General features: G+C 46.3%; 1 protein-coding gene across 7 annotated transcripts in view; it reads right to left on the bottom strand.

The window, feature by feature from the left end:
- HDAC4 (histone deacetylase 4) overlaps nt 1-17,693 on the bottom strand; it is a 1,546,655-nt gene that overhangs the window by 752,414 nt on the left and 776,548 nt on the right. For all 7 annotated transcript variants that reach the window (XM_085645137.1, XM_085645138.1, XM_085645139.1 and 4 more), the window contains one exon: nt 4,145-4,383. In XM_085645137.1, the coding sequence (XP_085501263.1) occupies nt 4,145-4,383 (239 nt within the window). The remainder of the gene's footprint in view (nt 1-4,144; nt 4,384-17,693) is intronic.

Consider the following 17,693-nt stretch of genomic DNA (forward strand, 5'->3'; position numbering starts at 1 on the left):
ATGCTGGGTTATATGATAGTACTATGGAGCGGGAACCTGAAGGCCTGGTTGATTTTTTGTTGGAAGCCCGCCTGCCTCGATTGGATCCGGACATTGGGAAAGACCTTGGGGGCATGATATCGCTGAGCGAGATCCGAGGGGCAATTAGGCATATGGCCCGTCGAAAGACCCCGGGGGCGGATGGTTTGCCCGTCGAGTTTTATGCGGCCTACCCGGATCTGCTGGCACAGCAGCTGCAGGCCCTGTATAGCGAGGCATGGGGGTTGGGGCAGTTGCCCGCCTCCGCTCGGGAGGCGATCGGAATACCTTTGCTGAAACCCGGTGGGGAGGCGGGTGCGCGCACAGCGTACCGCCCGCTCTCTATGCTGACAGTGGACTACAAAATTCTGAGCAGAGTGTTGGCGTCGCGCCTCTTGACCCATATGACCGCCTTAATCCACCCGGATCAGGCAGGCTTCATTCCACGGCGCAGCACGGCCACCTCTATTCGGCGGCTGCTGCGGGTGATGGAACTGGACCGAGATGAATACCCGGAGGCCTGCACACTGTCGGTCGACTTAGAAAAGGCCTTTGATAGTGTGGAGTGGCCTTATTTGTATCGAGTGCTGCGGGAGTTCGGTTTGGGGGAGGACTTTGTACGTTGGACCACCTTCCTATATAGTGGTGCCACGGCCCGGGTGAAGACGGGGGCTACTATTTCGGCCTCATACCACGTGCGGAGGGGGACGAGGCAGGGCTGTTCTCTCTCCCCCTTGTTGTTCGCGCTGGCTGTTGAACCTCTGGCGGCTCACGCCCGACGGGGATGCGCCTATTCCGGAGTCTCCCTGAGGGGGGACGCCCATTATATCTCCCTGTATGCAGATAACCTGCTGCTGTTTTTGAGGGATGCGACTGATGCGTTAAGTGGAGCGGTCGCCCTGTTGAAGGAGTTCGGCCGCATGTCCGGACTGAAGGTCAATTGGGGTAAGACGTGTTTGTTTCCGTTATCACAGGGCGGCGGGACACCGCAGACGGGGGGACGAATCCGGTGGGAAGGCAGCTGTTTGCGCTACCTGGGGTTAACATTTATCATACCCAGGCAGATTTGTTGGAAGGGAATGTTGGCAGAGCACTTCGCGGTCTGCGGGGTAGTATGGGGTTTTGGAGTACACTCCCGCTCTCGTGTGCCAGGAGGGTGGCGTTGCTGAAAATGGTGGTGCTGCCACGCCTTCTCTATTTTTTCCACACACTTCCTATATGGATCCCGGCGTCGTATTTTGCGCGACTGCGGGCGCTTTCGACGGGCTTCATTTGGGGTTCGGGAAGGAGACGGGTGGCGCTCGCCACGTTGCGGTGGCCACGAGCGGAGGGGGGCCTGGCAGCCCCCGATTTTGAATGGTACTATTTGGCGGCCCAACTTCAGTGGCTTACGCAGGCGGTGGCCCGGGAGTATAGAGGCCCGGAGGGCCCGCAGGACAGGCTGATCCCGCGGCATGTGCTGGCTTTTATGGTTCTCCAGCAGCGACTGGACTTAACTCAGCTAATCCTGGAGGAGCGTACACTACGGCAGTGTTGGAATAGGTGTCCGAGGCGGGCAGCCATAGTCCGCCCGTACGCCCCGGAAATCCCCCTGGGGATGTGTACAGCGCTCCCGCATGGGGGTGATTGGTCCGGGCTAGCGATTTGGGAGGAGCTGGGAGTACAGATGGTAGGGGACCTATTCCGGGACGGTGTGTTACTGTCCTTCCAGGACTTGCAGGATGCCTACGGGCTCCCGCGGGGGGACTTTTTGCTTCATGCGGCCTTGGTGGCGAGCCTCCAGAAACACTGGAATATGGGGCTGTCGGAACCGCCGACTGCAGCGGGTTGCCAATATGTCATGATGGCAGCGGGGACGACCAAGGCCATTACTTGCCTGTATCGACGATTGTCGACGGAGGGCTTGCACCCTCTGGATGCTCTGAGGGGAAAGTGGGAAGCGGACCTCGGGAAAGCAATCCCTGAGACCACATGGTCCACACTAGTGCGGAGGGCCTGGAAGGGAACAAGGAACGCACGGTTTCAGCTAGTTCAGTTTTTCACGTTACACAGGGCGTATCTGACGCCGGCCAAGGTCTTGCAATATTTCGGAGGAGCACACTCTCCATGTCCACGATGTGGAGGAGAGGGGGCAGATTTTCGCCACATGTTTTGGGCCTGTTCGCAGTTGGGCGACTATTGGGCTGAGGTAGTGGACTGCTTGAATCAGGTGACAGACCGCTCTATTACTCCAGAGATGGGGGCCTGCTTGTTGCTATGGTTTCCCCACACCCGTCGCACGAAGGTCACTAGCAAGTTCTATGATCTGGGGTTGATACTGGCCAAGAGAGAATTGACCATGCACTGGAAATCTAGGGGGGGGCCTAGCTTTTTGCGGTGGAGGGCAGCGTTAGTGAGATGGGCGGGGGCGGAGGGAACGCTCCGAGTGCAGTTGGCTCTTAGAAGAGACGATGAGAAGGCGCTAGCGACGGCCAGGGCATGGGAAGCGTTGGTGGTGGAACTCCAGGGGTTGATATCGGAGGTAGGGGACGGAGGGAGCACGTCGGATAGGCAAGAGGCGAGGGGGACTGGGGAATAAGAAGTGATGGGAAGGAAGGAGGTCCCTGGACACATACCAAAGGCCTGGACAAGAGGGAAGATCTGCTTGCACAGAGAGGGATTGAGCGTCCGTACATGATTTCCTTGGAAGGAGGGGCACATCGGGGGAGAGGCAGGGGACAGAGGCACACTGTCATGGGGGTGGGGAGGGGTGGGAACGAGTTGGGGTTAGGAGAGACGATACTCTTTTTGGACACGGGGCCACGCTGTGTAATGAACAGTAATTGTTGATTTGGAAAACAATAAAAATGTTTCAACCAAAAAAAAAAAAGTCTGTTAGGTTTTCTTATGAACTCCATACAGACGATGGTGTACTCTAAGTGGTAAATGTCAAAGAAGGGATGACAAGTGGAATCTACAGGTAGTGGGAAGCAAGCACGAATTAAACTGTGTTGCTAAATATTGGTTTTGACCAACAACTGTAAACGTAAGTATTCTTCAGACCACCTTCATCTCTTTCCAACTTACCCACAGCTTAAATCCTATCATATCATCTGGGACTCATTATATAGAGCTATTCTTTCTCCTCCTCAATCCGGAGACCATATATAAATGTTACTCATCTTCCTCCTTCTCCCTCAGTAATTAGCTTTCATACGTCTCCATTACGAGTAGTGGTATCCCACCCAAAGCATTAACTACAGGTGAAATTCCACATTTCACAATGGCAAGTCTCCCTGGGTCTGGAATTACTGTGTACTCAAATTCCAGACCCTATAAATCTGGTTCCATCTATACGGCGGAGGGGCAGTGGCTAGCATCATAACTTGGTACCAACCAACCCCTGCTGCAGTTTGGGGACAATGGACAATATTTTACCCAGACGGGCATAAGTTTGACCTGCACACCTTGCTCCCTTAACTCAACCCTCACCAGCCCTCCCTTTGACAATTTTCGCCTGTTCAGAAAGTTATTTCCTATTCCGGGCGATTTTTTTAATTTATTTATTTATTTTATTTATTTATTTTTAAATCGCTGGATTTTGGTGCCAGGATACCAGCCCGAATCATAGATTCTAGCCTACCTCCCCAGGTATTCCCACATCAAATTCCACAATGCTTGTAAAGACGGCCATAGTGGTCCCTGAATATCTGCACTGACTCCTTTTTGGTTCCTCTAACATCTCTAAATTTCCTTCTATGATTCAACTATTGTGGTCTAGAACCCTGCTCTTACTCTACCAGCTAAATTTGGTTACCCTGCTCTTTTCGGTCAGTTATCCATTCTTATCTTTCCGGTGCTGGAACTCCCTCTCTTCTCTGCTAGCCTTGTATGTCCTCTCCTCTGCTAGATGTTTAGCCTTGTATGTTCATTGCTCTAATAGCGGTTTATGTTTTTCTCTTTTAGACACCCTTGCTTCCGGCACATGTCCCAGACCTTGCTCCTTGACAATGGACAAAGGTCCAGTAGTTCTTCAGCTTCCTTCCTATATCTCCCATCCCCACGTATCTAACAATCCAATCCTCACCTGCCCACAAATCAGATTATGCAAAAGACTCCACAATCTCAGAGAGTCAAACAGTCTCACCTTGATATGCTCATGCAGCTGAGCTTCATGCTGTCGTGAAAGCTGCTCGTGCTGTCGCTGGAACTCCGCAATAAGCAGCTGCCGTTGAATCTGCTGCTTTTGCTTCAGTGCCATGAGTTCCTGCTGAAGTTGCTGCTCACGAAGGGTAGGCTCTGGCATGGAGAACTGGTGGTCCAGGCGGAGATCCATTGGCACAGTACTGGGGGATACCTGCAGGGGCAGTGCTGTGGCCACGTCAACTGTAAGATGAGAAAAGATAGAACAGTGTTATGTGGAGTGGCAGGACTAGTGGTAATGGAGAATATGGTGAGCTCGGACGGTTGGGGTTAGTTTTAAGACAATTACATTTTACTTGCAAAATTAGAGACGTCTGCCTACTCCGATGAGCCACACTCATTCACCATCACTTCTAGAAAACAAAAACTAGACGTGCACCAGCAGCCCCCAATCCTAGAATCATAATTCCTTCTGCATGGGCAAAGATGAGCAGAATCACCACTCCCTGCACCCTCTTTATTACAACTTCACATGCATCCCCAAAAAAGAAAAATCACAGTGTCTGCACTCATCATGCGTGGAAGTAACGCCACTTGCTCCTTATTGAGGTATACTCTCACCAATGCACCTTCTCAGGGATCACATTACCAGCTTACCCATGTGACATGGTCACATCGCGCTTTCGGGGAGGGAGTAACACATCTTGCAACACATGAAAGGCACAGTCATGCCGATTGCATCCCAAGAAGGCAAGGTCACAACCCTGAATTCCATGCGAGGCAAGGTCATCCCATCCGATCTCCCAGGAAGGAGGGTCATATCACTCGTGCGTACAGGAGAAAGTCAATACTGAACTCCCTACACTCCCAGGAAATAGATGCTCACACAATAGTCTCTTAGGAGGGAGCTCACACACTCTACAAGTGACACAATTGCCGCCTTCATCCTCAGAAGCACAGAAGAATCTATGTCCACGATCAGTAGGTAGAGTCATAAAATTGCACCTCTAACGAAGGTGTACCCAATACGTGAACTGTGAGAACGCAGCTCGTGTAATCTACATCCCGAGGAATGAAGGTCACATCTCTTGCACCCCATGAACAGTGCTAACACGGCTAGCACCCCCACACAAATGCATATTTAATGTACAACTCCGGAGGTGACTCGTTTCATTTACCCATGCAGAAGGGGCACTCCCTGAGGGTGTTCACAGGCAGCTATGGGAGAAGGGCCCATATCAACTGAGTAGCTTGTAAAAAAGTCTCACACCAAGGTCACTTGTAAGAGGGGGGTTCACAACAGCTACATCTTCAACAGGCTGGGTCACATACACTTGCGTGCAATTCCAAAACACATGAAGTCGCTCAAGAAAAGTGAAAGCACCACATCCATCACGCACGGCCCTAAGACGTAGCAGACATAGGGGCTCTAGAAGAATACCTGCCGTTAGCACATATATGATATGAATAGAAGGCTTTGCAACAAATGCTGCATTGCTACAAGCTTCTCTGAGTTGTGAACAAGTGGCAGTTTATAAGCTCATGATGGCCATGAATATTAACAGATGGGACTGCCTCAGTTCAGGTCACCATCCAAGGAGACAGTGCACATTATTCATTCAGCTTCATCATAGTTCTGCAACACCACATTTTACTTGCCAGTCACGCTGCCCTTGAAGCTCCCCTCCGGTAACGTCATACGCTGTAAATTTCAATTAATAGCACTTTGTTTTTTCCATTTTCGTGGCTCTCGCAGACAATGAAGTGCGCAAAACTTTTGCCAGGAACACATTTTGTATTGCACTGCAATTTGTTTCCATGTATAACATTAAAGCAGTTCAGAGAGTTCACGCCAGATAGTAAACCATAGCATTATGCATATGGTTTTTTCAGGAGGCGCACAAACTTTCAGCCCGGCAGGATGCTGGCATGCGAAGACAGATATTTAAGACCAGAGTACTCAAAAAATGACATAGCTCAATGGGGGCAAAAGGGCCCACTGACCGCTGTACACAAGAGTTGGGGCTCTATAAAGGAAGTGCTCTGCTGATTAAGTGCAGAAAACAAGATTTGTACTACTAGCTGTAACTGCCCACCTTATTTGCGGTGAAACATCTCCTTAATATTGTCACTAGTGTGTCGAACTACCTCACTGATAGTCTGTAGTTGGACAATAGATGGGAAGGAGCACGCTATACTACATAGTTAGTCAGTAATTCCTTATCCACTCAATCCCAGAAGATCCATCGGGTAGCTCAGGGGTTAAGAGGATTTAGTCACTCACTCATTCTAGTAATAAAGAAAACAATAACAGTAATGCTGGAGGTGGAAGTACAAGTATTGGGAAAGCCACTAGGTCTTGCCTATGTGAGAGCTACTGGCTTTGCAATGTTTTTTAGCCATGTTGAGTTCAACACGACTAAAAGTTTGTGAAGTGGCAGAGTAGCATAAAGGACAGTGGAGTAAAGTGGTGTGGCAGAGTAGCATAAAGGACAGTGGAGTAAAGTGGCGTGGCAGAGTAGCATAAAGGACAGTGGAGTAAAGTGGCGTGGCAGAGTAGCATTATAGACAGTGGAGTAAAGTGGCGTGGCAGAGTAGCACTATAGACAGTGGAGTAAAGTGGCGTGGCAGAGTAGCATTATAGACAGTGGAGTAAAGTGGCGTGGCAGAGTAGATTATAGACAGTGGAGTAAAGTGGCGTGGCAGAGTAGCATTATAGACAGTGGAGTAAAGTGGCGTGGCAGAGTAGCATTATGGACAGTGAAGTAAAGCGGCGCGGTACAGAGTGGAGTTGTGCGGCATAAGGTAGACTGGATTGAAGTGGGGCAGAGAGGAGCGGGGCAGAGAGGAGCCGGGCAGAGTGGAGCGGGCCAGGCTCCATTATGGGGCCAGTGGATGAGAAGAAGAAAGGTAAACCCCATCATATCACAATGGCTCTGTGACAGAGAAACCCCGTGGGAGGAGAAGGGATCAATTACCTCATGCAAGTTTCCAGACTGTGATTGAGCCCATAGTCTCCAGTCATGAAGAGAGATAGCCTTAACCTCAGGGGAAAAGACCTGCACTCTGGAGAAGGGTTGGATCTATTCCTTTCTGCTATGTTGGCTTGTGATCAGCCTACCAATAAAATGACCCATCAAATCAATGATGAAACAATATCCGAGAAACATGGGGTCCATTCGCCAACATATCATCTGCTTCCAGGTGCTTCACCCATCCCCCGGACCATGACAACAGAGTCACGCCCTAAATTGAAATTAGGATCATATACTTCCGCCTTTCCTGCAGTTACATGACCTACTTGCATTGTGCTAGTAAGGCAACCTCAATGAGGGGAAGGGTGGGTCTCTGGAAGGGTGGGTCTCTGGGACGGATGGCCCAACAATCTCACTGTCACAGTGTGTCTGCAGCAGAACCAGGGATCGAAACCCTCTCTTTACCACTTCTCTCTTACTTCTGGTGAAACAGTCCCAAGAGGTAGTTTGGGCTGCACTGTCCCAGCTGGAGCAGGGCCATGGTTGATTTGTGCATGGTTAGTCCCTGTCTATGTTGACACAGTGAGCAAAAAGAAAGCACTGGAATGAAGCCATGAATATTTACCAGCAATTTGGACTAATTGCAACATTCCACTGATTACCTTTTTTATTTTTCTCAGTAAGACACACTAAGTGCGATGGGTATGACCCAATATGGGCTGCACAGCTCAATTTGCTATATGACTCGTGCTGTACATCACTAACGAGACCCAACAAGGCTGAAACTGGTTTGGCATTGGTTATATTTCCATTCAGAAGGCCTTTCAGCTCACGCCTGGTATTATCAAGACAGGTTTTGAATATGGTTGGTCTCTACCAGTAATATCCCTGGGAGAGAAAACAAGCATTGGCATAGCCAATAGGTCTCGCCTTTGGGACCTTATAAGTGTTTAACCATGCAACAGTTGCATAACTAAACACTTATAAGGTCCCAAAGGCGAGACCTATTGGCTATGCCAATGCTTGTTTTAACTGCTGCAATCTATTGAAGCCTCACGGAGAACATCAAAGCGGCCGTGCGGCCGCGAAAGTGATCGCGATCAATCATCAAAGCGGCAGCGAAAGTGAAAGTAATCGCGGTAAAGCGCGACGCTGGGTCAGGTGAGACCTAAAAAGACCAAGAATCATTCAAGCATTCTACCAATCATGTATTTAGATTTTTCTCAGTAATTAAATCCATTGTCTTTTTAGGGGCAACCAGGGGCATCTCCCCACTGCCTTCTCGCAGTGCGAGAAGCAGAAACATAAAATGGTAATAACTACCATTTTATGTTTCTGCTTCTCGCACTGCGAGAAAGCAGAAGGGTTAGGTTGCGGGTGGGCAGGGCTGCTCTGCGAGCAGGGCTGGGCAGGGAAAGAGTGGTGTGCCCACTCCTGAGTGCGCATGACTGGTTTGGTCGGCCCTCTGGGGCCGGCCAAACCAGTCTTGCGCACTCTGCCCTTCTCCATGCAGGTTACAATGCAGCCTACATGGAGAACATGACCGGGCCATTAGCCCCTGGCTGTGTGGCGTCCCGACCAATCACAACACTGCAAGCAGCACTGTGATTGGCTTAGGGGGTTCCTGCTAAGGGTGGAGACCAGGAGCAGAAGCAGAGACGACGCGGGACATGGCCGGCGGGAAGACAAGTTTATTTTTTTTATTATTATTATATAAACTCCCCTCCCGTGATCCCTGTCCCCCCGCGCCCACTTCCCCCGCCGGCCACGAATGGGGGCAAAGCATTCTTACTTTGCATGCAAGCCAAGAGGTTCTTGAGGCACCTCGCACCAATGCGAGCATGAAACGCAGAGGAAGGTACCCAAAATGAAGGAAGAAGAATATCAAGGGAGAGGATGGAGGAAAAACAGCAAACTATGAGTTCTAACAGAACCAAAGACTCGTAGCCCTGTTCTTTTTCTTGCTGAGCGCAAGAGAAGCAGGTTCTGAAATATTTTAAATTGTATTGTAGTTTCTGGCACTGTTAATAAGTCCTGCTGTTAAAGTTATCAACGATATAAGATGTTTTTAAATATAGCTACTCACCCTATAATGATAATAAGGATACTAAAGAGCTTTGTAAAATGTTGCTACTGAAACTAATTTTTCATATTTTTGGGAATGGGTGGGCCCTCTTATGTGGTCACATCAACTAATAAACGGAACGAGGGAGACCATGCTTTGCTGCAAAATGGAATAAAGCTTCCAGAAAGTTGAGAAATGCAACATATAGGTAAATGGCCACCCGAAAGATATCTAGCTATTTATCCATCTATCCATATTCATTTAGTGAACTGAATGCTGGCTCACTGAAGTGGATGTGACAAACAAATAAAAAGCTGAATTAATGAATGAGAAGCAGCATCATAGAATTCTCGATAGGAGGAAGATCTATTGAACAGCCTCAATTAAAACTAGGCTACCTCAATAAGAAGTTATCCAAACCCTAAACTAAGAACAGCAGCAGTGGGCAAGGGGCCTGCCTCATACAGGGTGAAAGATGCAGAATACCTCTTTAGGTGGGGAACTGCTTCACCTTAGAGTAAGCTTCGTCACTAAAACTAACACACTGTTGTTGAACACACATATGTTGAACGTAAACCAGGCTGATGGTGATGAAGCAGGTTTCAATACTAAGGAAAATGAAATGGTGTGTGTGCAGGAAGTATAAGTGGTATTGTCTAGGAATGCCTGCAACCAATTACTCTTCCAGCTGCAGGGACACGAACCACAAAGCCTATTCATGCTCTGACGGACTAGTGCGTCACAAATGCCTGGGACTATTTCAGAATGAAAAACACTATTTAAGAAGCTAGAAGTTCCCAGCAGCAGCAGTGCAGGGGACTGTGACCCTCGGGGACCCCCGCAAACAATGGATGTTTCTCTCTGTCTCTGACAGAGTATGCGGAGAGGAAGGCGCATGCCCACACATCAGGGCATCACGTTCTGGGGACAGCTTTTTAACATCTAAATCTAGAGATGACAATGACGTCAAAAGTAGCACAATGGCAAATATTCAGGGCCTTTCAAAGCCACTGATAAAAGGGCATGCACTAGGATCGACTAAACGAAGAGAACCATATTTTGTACAACGTTCTCCTTTGTTGTCTTTTAAGCACAATATTCTTCCTGCAGGAACCTACGCCAGTAGAGATATTGGTATAGGATATCCATTTGTGAATAAATCTAAGGGATGATTATAGGAATGGAATCAGAGATGCAGCGAATGAGGAATTCATTCAGGGAAGGGGCCAATGATGCACGGGCTTTGCACGCATTAATGTTATATGCACAGTTGCACCGCAGTCCATGGGGATGAGGGATCGCTGCACCATAACTATGGGGTTGTCATCTGCTAAAAACTTATATGAAAGAGGGCCATGTCATCCTCCCCACATTACTGCGGGTAAACACGCATTGATGGACAGCAAACGAAACAGGGGACAGATAGTGCAGAGTGTGTGCATTGTGTGTGTGCATTGTGTGTGGGAGAGAGTGTGCGTAACAGAGTGCGTTTTCTCTCTGTCCTGTTGTAGATACTTTTTTAGGTAGGTCTGCCATTGAGGCAGCTTAAGCTGTTTAGATAGCCTCATGATTTTTTTTTAAATCACATACAATTAAATGCATATAAACCTACACAGAACATTTTTGAGACCTACCTCGGTTCAACTGACATTTGCATTTTGCTACCGATTCTGCAGCATACATCATGGGGCAACGATTCAGCCCACTCCAGCCACTGGCATTTTGCCTGATCACATGTGCATATCTGCCTAAAAAGAAATGGACTACAGTGCCAGGGCTAGTGAGTCAAACATTACTTTGCAAATACGTTTTTTTCTTTTACACGTTTTTTTTTTCCTGTCTTCTTCGTGGGTTTAAACTATATCTTCAAGTTACAGTAATTCCAAGCCAATAGTACCTCTTATTTGCACTAGTAAAAACATATTTGCCTGTGATCTGCAGTAAAAGGGTTTCTACACCTGTTCCGACTACACCTGCTTGTTAGTTAGAACTAGAACTTTTTAAATTAGGTTGATGCCTTTTTTTCCGTTACAATGTATATTGCAAGAATATGGCTGCCAGGTTTAGGTGGAGGCTTGTTTGTTTCTCATATATGAGGCATATGCTTGCAATAAAAAAAAGGTTAAATATTGCACCAGCTTAACAACCAGCCCTATTGGCTTTACCAATACTGTATTTTTTCTAGGTGCAACTTTGTGAATGCAGAGCAATGTAATTACTGATTTCGAACCAAGCATTGGACTCTTGCATTTATAAATATATAAGTGCCCAATTCTCCTGCAGGAGGGGTGAGGAAACAATTTCAATATGAACGATTAACGAAATATAATTGAATGAAAAACTGAAAGTACTATGAAGAGATAATAGATGTGACCGAACTAAGCCCCAACTGAGAGTTGCAATCATGTCTTTCGTGACTCAAAGAAAGTTATTGTTACCTCCTGCAGCGAGAGAGTGGATCGAGGACCATAAAGTATTGCAACATTTCTGGAAGAAGCATCAAAGTCGTACTCGCTAAAATATAGATAATATATACTAAGATTCCCGCGGACCAAAGTGGAGGCAAAGATCAGGTACTATCAAGAAAAAAGTGAAGTATTTAAAATAACAATTCAAGCATGTGGGCAATTATTTGAAGGATTTATATTTTTTGCCTATCATTAACAATATATAATATGCATTTTCACACACGGTAATTCACCTACAGATTAATATTGTGTAATTGCCTTTCAAACAAATTTCCTATCATGTATAGAAGTGTGTTTAACAAAGTGTTTTAAATATGTCACATTTCTGTTTAAAACGCCATCTTGGGCTAGATGAAGGTTATCGCTATCACCAGGGTCGGATTGGTAACGCGGGCACTTGGGCAATGCCCGAAGGGCCGGTGTCAGAGTTCCAGCTGTGGGCTGCTTTTTTTTAGCAGTCTGGGGTGCCGAATTGGGTGGATTCTGCGTTGTTCGGATACCGCCAGCGGCCCAGTGGGTGCCTGAGTGGCCTTTCTGGAGGCAGATGGGCGTCCATTACCTCCCTCCTATCTATGAGGTGTCAATCCCTTTCTTCGCTGGCCGGCCCATTAATATATTCTATTGAGCGGGGCCGGAGGAGGGGATGGGGGGGCCTGAGCAGAAGTGGCCTCACTTGTTCTCAGGTGTATTTCACCAGTGTAAACTAATCCGTGCATTTTTTAAACCCCCCCCCCCCCATTTTCATTTATAACATTTTGACAAAGCAGTGTTTTGCAGAAAGGCAATATGCAAATGTGGGCCACTTTCTTTTAGCGTGCCTGGGCCGATTTTTTTTATCCAATCCAACCCTGGCTATCACACACTTGGGCTTCCCCCGGCAAAACCTTCACCCGACAAGCTTTGCAGCACTATGTCAAACTGAGGTCATATCCGTTTACTTTCATTGCTGCATTGCTTTGATCACAGTGAACTTTCCATGGTGCAAATGTAAAATTGCTACTTATAACTTATACATTCTGGTTCTACAAGTAGACCTATTTACTAGAAGAAAGTTTGTCAATGTCTCATATTTTGATCCCAACATCTCTGGATTACATTACTCTTGTGGTTGTTAAATAATTCTTTTAAAATAGGTTAGTGCTTAGGTGATAAGTCAATATGACGTTTATTTTCAATGCCTTGAGATTCTCACAGGTGGTTTGCCACGCTTTATAAATATCTGAGTGATTGCTTTTCAATGAACTCTGATTTGATGATGAAATTATACATTTGGTCACACCACGATAAACCTGCAGAACTGTTGATTTAATATGCAAGCATTGCGTATATAATCTCCTTAAAATTGGGGGTGAGCCAGAAGACTCCTGTTCTACTAGGGATGCAGCCCAATTTCTTCCTGGTTTACTACTCTTTGGGGCTTAGCATATTTTCAGATTTTTGCTCTTTTTTGTATAACTCACATCTGAGAGCCTTCATTGATTGCACTTTGACTCAGTGGTGCTTAGTTTGAATTTTTGTAATAAAACTAACTTTATTAATCTAGAACACAGTTATTGAGTGCACTCCATTACTTACTGAGCGGTTTCTCTGCTCATTTGCAGTTTGGGGAGGTACTTTAACATGGGTACACACGGCCAGATGAAACTGAAGCTTAACACCATATATGACCCAGTAAATGTGAGAGATTTGGTTTAGGTAAATTTTCAGGGTGTCTAAATTTTGGGGCATCATTTTGCTCCCACACATGCCAGCCATTTAAAATGTGTATGTTTAAAAGTAACCTCAAACAATTAATCATAAGTATAAAACATTGATCAGTCTGAAATCATGGATTCAATATGTTGCAATGTGTGACAGCATTATTAAACACTTGTAGGTCTTGAATGTGGGCCTCTATATAGAGAGTGATGCTTTATTACTCTGGGGGAGATGGAGGGAGATTGCGATCTAGCCCAGCTTTCTCCGAAAAGGGATTTTTATCTTCTCCACCCTCCTTATGGGTACGCCACAAAGCATTACTGGAACACCCGGGGTCTGCTGAGGCCAAAGCCATGTTATGTTATGTCTACCAGCAGTCAAATCCTCCAAGGTGTGCCGATTGCAGTCCTGGGGGACATATTTGCGTTTACTAATTAAGTGCTTGTCCCATGAGCGAGACCTTCAAAGATGTAGAACAGCCAATCACAGCAACAGCGGTGGTTCTCCACCTCCCTATGAGTAATGAGGGAGGTGGAAGATGAGCATCTGGCACCCACGACTCAGTTGAGAAGGTCCATAAGTAAATTAAGTCGCATGGGTGCCCGAGTTCAGCGCCTCTAGAGGGCCTCCCAGGATGAGACTGGTGGTTGCACGCAGCTCCATACCAATAACGGGACTGCGGGCACCACACCAAGACAATCTATTCAGCATATGAAACCTCCCATAATCAGCATGGAAGCACACAGTTTATGTGTTAAAGTGACTGTGGCAAATTTTCTTGTGGATGAACAGTGCTTCAGACTGCAAGCAAAAAGTTAAGGGTGTGTTGTGATGGTGAATGTCCCACTAGCCAACATTTCGGCATTACGGGCCCCACAGTTTGCCACATTTAAGGCATCTTCTCACAAGTGACTGTTTGTCTGGGCATCACCACTTAAAGTACAACACAGTAGTATCAACAGTACATAAGGGCAACTTCCAAGGAAAGACACATTAACAATAGGTCACCGGCATAGGGCCTAAACATAAATGAGAGTACAATTGTCTCTTCCCTCACTCAAGATGTGAAACCCAATCCGAATAAACCTCAATCTAGAGACAAAGTGCTGATGATCCATTCTCAAGCGCCCCCACTACAGATACCACCAAATCTAGCAAAACAGTGTTTGACGACTACAAAGACAAATTCGAGGCTATCCTGCAGGCGATCTGAGACACTAAAACCACGCTAGATGGAATAATTGATGGGATTGCCATGGATGTCACCCTACCGTCGGCAGACTATAAAACACTTGCGGAAAAAGTTACAGTGAACGAGCACACTCTGCTGCCAACTGTGAAGGAACTACAAACTCAGTGAGGTACTTCTCTGAAGCTGCAGAGAACCTGAACCATATTGCAAAGGATGTGGAAGAATGCTCCCATTAGAACAATGTGCGTTTAATTGAAGTCCCAGAAAATTCAGAAAGTCTATAACCGGAAGAATAGAGCAATGGTTACTGCAGAATGTATTTAATTTAATTGCAGCACTCTGTAATTAAACAGGCACATGGGTTGCAGGGTCAAAAAAGAAAACGGGGGATGAAGGGATGGGGACCCTGCCTGCTGATCACAAAACTCATGAACTACCACCATCATCTTACAATTCGCACAAGAGGAAATGCCCTTGGGATTTTGAGAATTCTACAACTCACATCACCCCTGATTACACACCGTGGTACAGAAACAGCACCAGAACTTCCTAGAGATTAAACAATGAATACACAAGCACAACATATTCATTTGCTTAACTCTTTCCAACCAGACTGAGGATGATGACTGAGGATGATGACTAAGGATGACACCCATGCATTTAGTTCCCATGAAGAAGCATGGTCTTCGTTGGAAAACTTAGACATTGAAAGCATAGACCCAGACAGGGGAGCACACCAGCAACCCAAGGTCAGTAAACGTAGGAGCAAAAACCCAGCTTCACTGAACAGAAGACCCATGAAATAACAGCCAGCTAAAGAAAGGGCCCATCCGTTGGAGGATGCTTTGCACAACAAAACCAGATAGCCTTAGGCCTCTCAGTCGGAACATGGGTTCATTGGTAAAGTACACAGATGATGCTTCGATTTGTGCAATATGAGCATGTGGTCCTGACCTAACTCCAATGACTGCTGATCTCACAACTTCAAGAGGTTTGTTTAGGCACGGAACGGACCTCTGGGGCGTAATCAGGTGTTTGACATTTCTGTGTAGCTGGCAGTCAATGTTTATTGATAAATGCAGTTGGAAAGGGGTCGACAGAGGCATCATTTGTGGCCTTAGTAAGTCAGGCCAGGGACAATGATTTGTCAAGATGCTTCAATCTCCTGTTAAACACAAACAGCAATCCAATAATAAGTTGCACAATATATGTTGTGTATAATTGGGGTAAGCGAGGTAATTACACAAACCTCAGCCGGGGTTGAGGTTGGGTGTGTGTGAGGGTTTAAAGTTTCGAAGCCGTAACCAGTTGTATCAACACAAGATTATTCTACTCAAAAGATACACATGCCCGACCGCACGGACGAGGGTCACATTCACTACTGTCCTTGAGTGGGAGCACCCCAGGCTTTAGTGACTGCATTGATCATTAGGAGATAGGGAACTTGGACACTGTGTTCATGATCAGCAATACCAGGTGTCCAAGTTTGGCAAAGCACTTAATTGCATCACATGGAAAGGGAGGGGCTTGGGCACACCAATGAAACCTCAAAGAAAACTTGCATACCTGAATCTCTGAAAATTCAGATTGCTTCTTTAGAGGAGACCCACTTGACCGTAAAATAATTATACAAACTGCAACAAGTGGAGGGGTCAACTGTTTGGTACACTTACTCAGCATTTACTAGTGGGGCATTGATTTGTTTATTTCTAGAGGTACTATATGTAGTTCACAGTACACACAGATACCCAGGGCATATATAATATACTGAGTTACGTGAGGGTAAATACATCACTCATGAGTCTTTATACTCCAAATGTGAATCAATCACACTATTTGGAAGACCTAAATCCTTAATTTTTTTTAACACATGTTGCTTACTGGGTATGGCTTATAATATGGTCATGGACATGTCAATAGACACTGCAGGTAGCCCCTTGTAGTGTGCATGCTCAACACTTAGCTGAGCGGATGAGGCAATGGGGTTTAATAGAAGCCTGGCGGGAGATGCATTAGGAGTCTTCAGAGTTCTCCGTCTAATCACTCATGCACGCTGTTCATAGAAGACTCAACATGCTTCCAATCAGACTGGGGGAGAATATGGGAGCTCTACATCTAGAGCTAAAGTTCAAGGTACGTGAAAGGATGGATGTAGACAAAGCAGATTTGTCTCCTTGAGGGTACTTTAATCTCCAAGTACATAACCATTCATTTTGCATCCAGAGTTTTTTGTCAATCCACTTCCTTTATGATCATGCTAAAGTACGGCCATCAGCCATAATAGTTTCTGTCTTGGTAAAGTTATTCTGTTAAGCCCAAAAATCACAGCAATCAAAAGACCACTAAAGTGCGTTCTGTCTGCTTAATGGGCGGGAATCGGGTGCTAAGGACCTATCACTTCTTTTAAGCTATCTCTAAGGCAAACAAGTACCACTCAAAATAGTGACATTGCTTACTGTAGAGAACTGTAAACTTGTAAAGCAGCCACAACACTCCATCATTTTCTTTGCATCCGACTTGAAAGAAATTAAAATCCTAAACCTAATTTTACCATGATTACCCCTATGTAATGCAAAGGTAGGAAATGAACAGAGAATGGCTGGAGAACATCTGTTTGCCCTCCCGTGTTCCATATAAGTAGGTTCAGCTGATATTTCCCTGAGTGCCTGGTTGTCAGCTCACCACCCAGTCTCTCAAGAGCGCAACTTCACATGGAACAAGAGCTACAACTATCCTGGGCAGGAACAATTTGTCTCAGGGACAATATTGTAACTCTCTTTATAAACTCCACTGTGTTATTTGTGAGAGACTTTGCAGCTTCTAAGACAGTCTGTCTGCTATTTTATCATGAAGGCTGAGGAAGACTCACATAAGTGAGAGGGTATTGCTTTAAAGCAACACCCCAGCTAGTTGACAATCCGTGGACTAATAGTGTTGGAATGAGAAGTATGAGACATAGGTCACTGGGGTGACAGTCAACTGACGCTCCCTTTAGCCCTGTCCTAGGTAGCACTAAGTGCTGCACAGAATACATCCATAGGGAGCTGCCAAATAGTTGCTCGTACCGCAAAAAGTCCCAACTACTGAGGCTTGACGTGATTCTTCCTACTGGGTACGAGCCTTTCATGTGACCACAGCTAAACTGCATCCGCCCG

This window comes from Triturus cristatus, chromosome 3_1, assembly GCF_964204655.1.
Source record: "Triturus cristatus chromosome 3_1, aTriCri1.1, whole genome shotgun sequence".
Taxonomy (NCBI): Eukaryota; Metazoa; Chordata; class Amphibia; order Caudata; family Salamandridae; genus Triturus; species Triturus cristatus.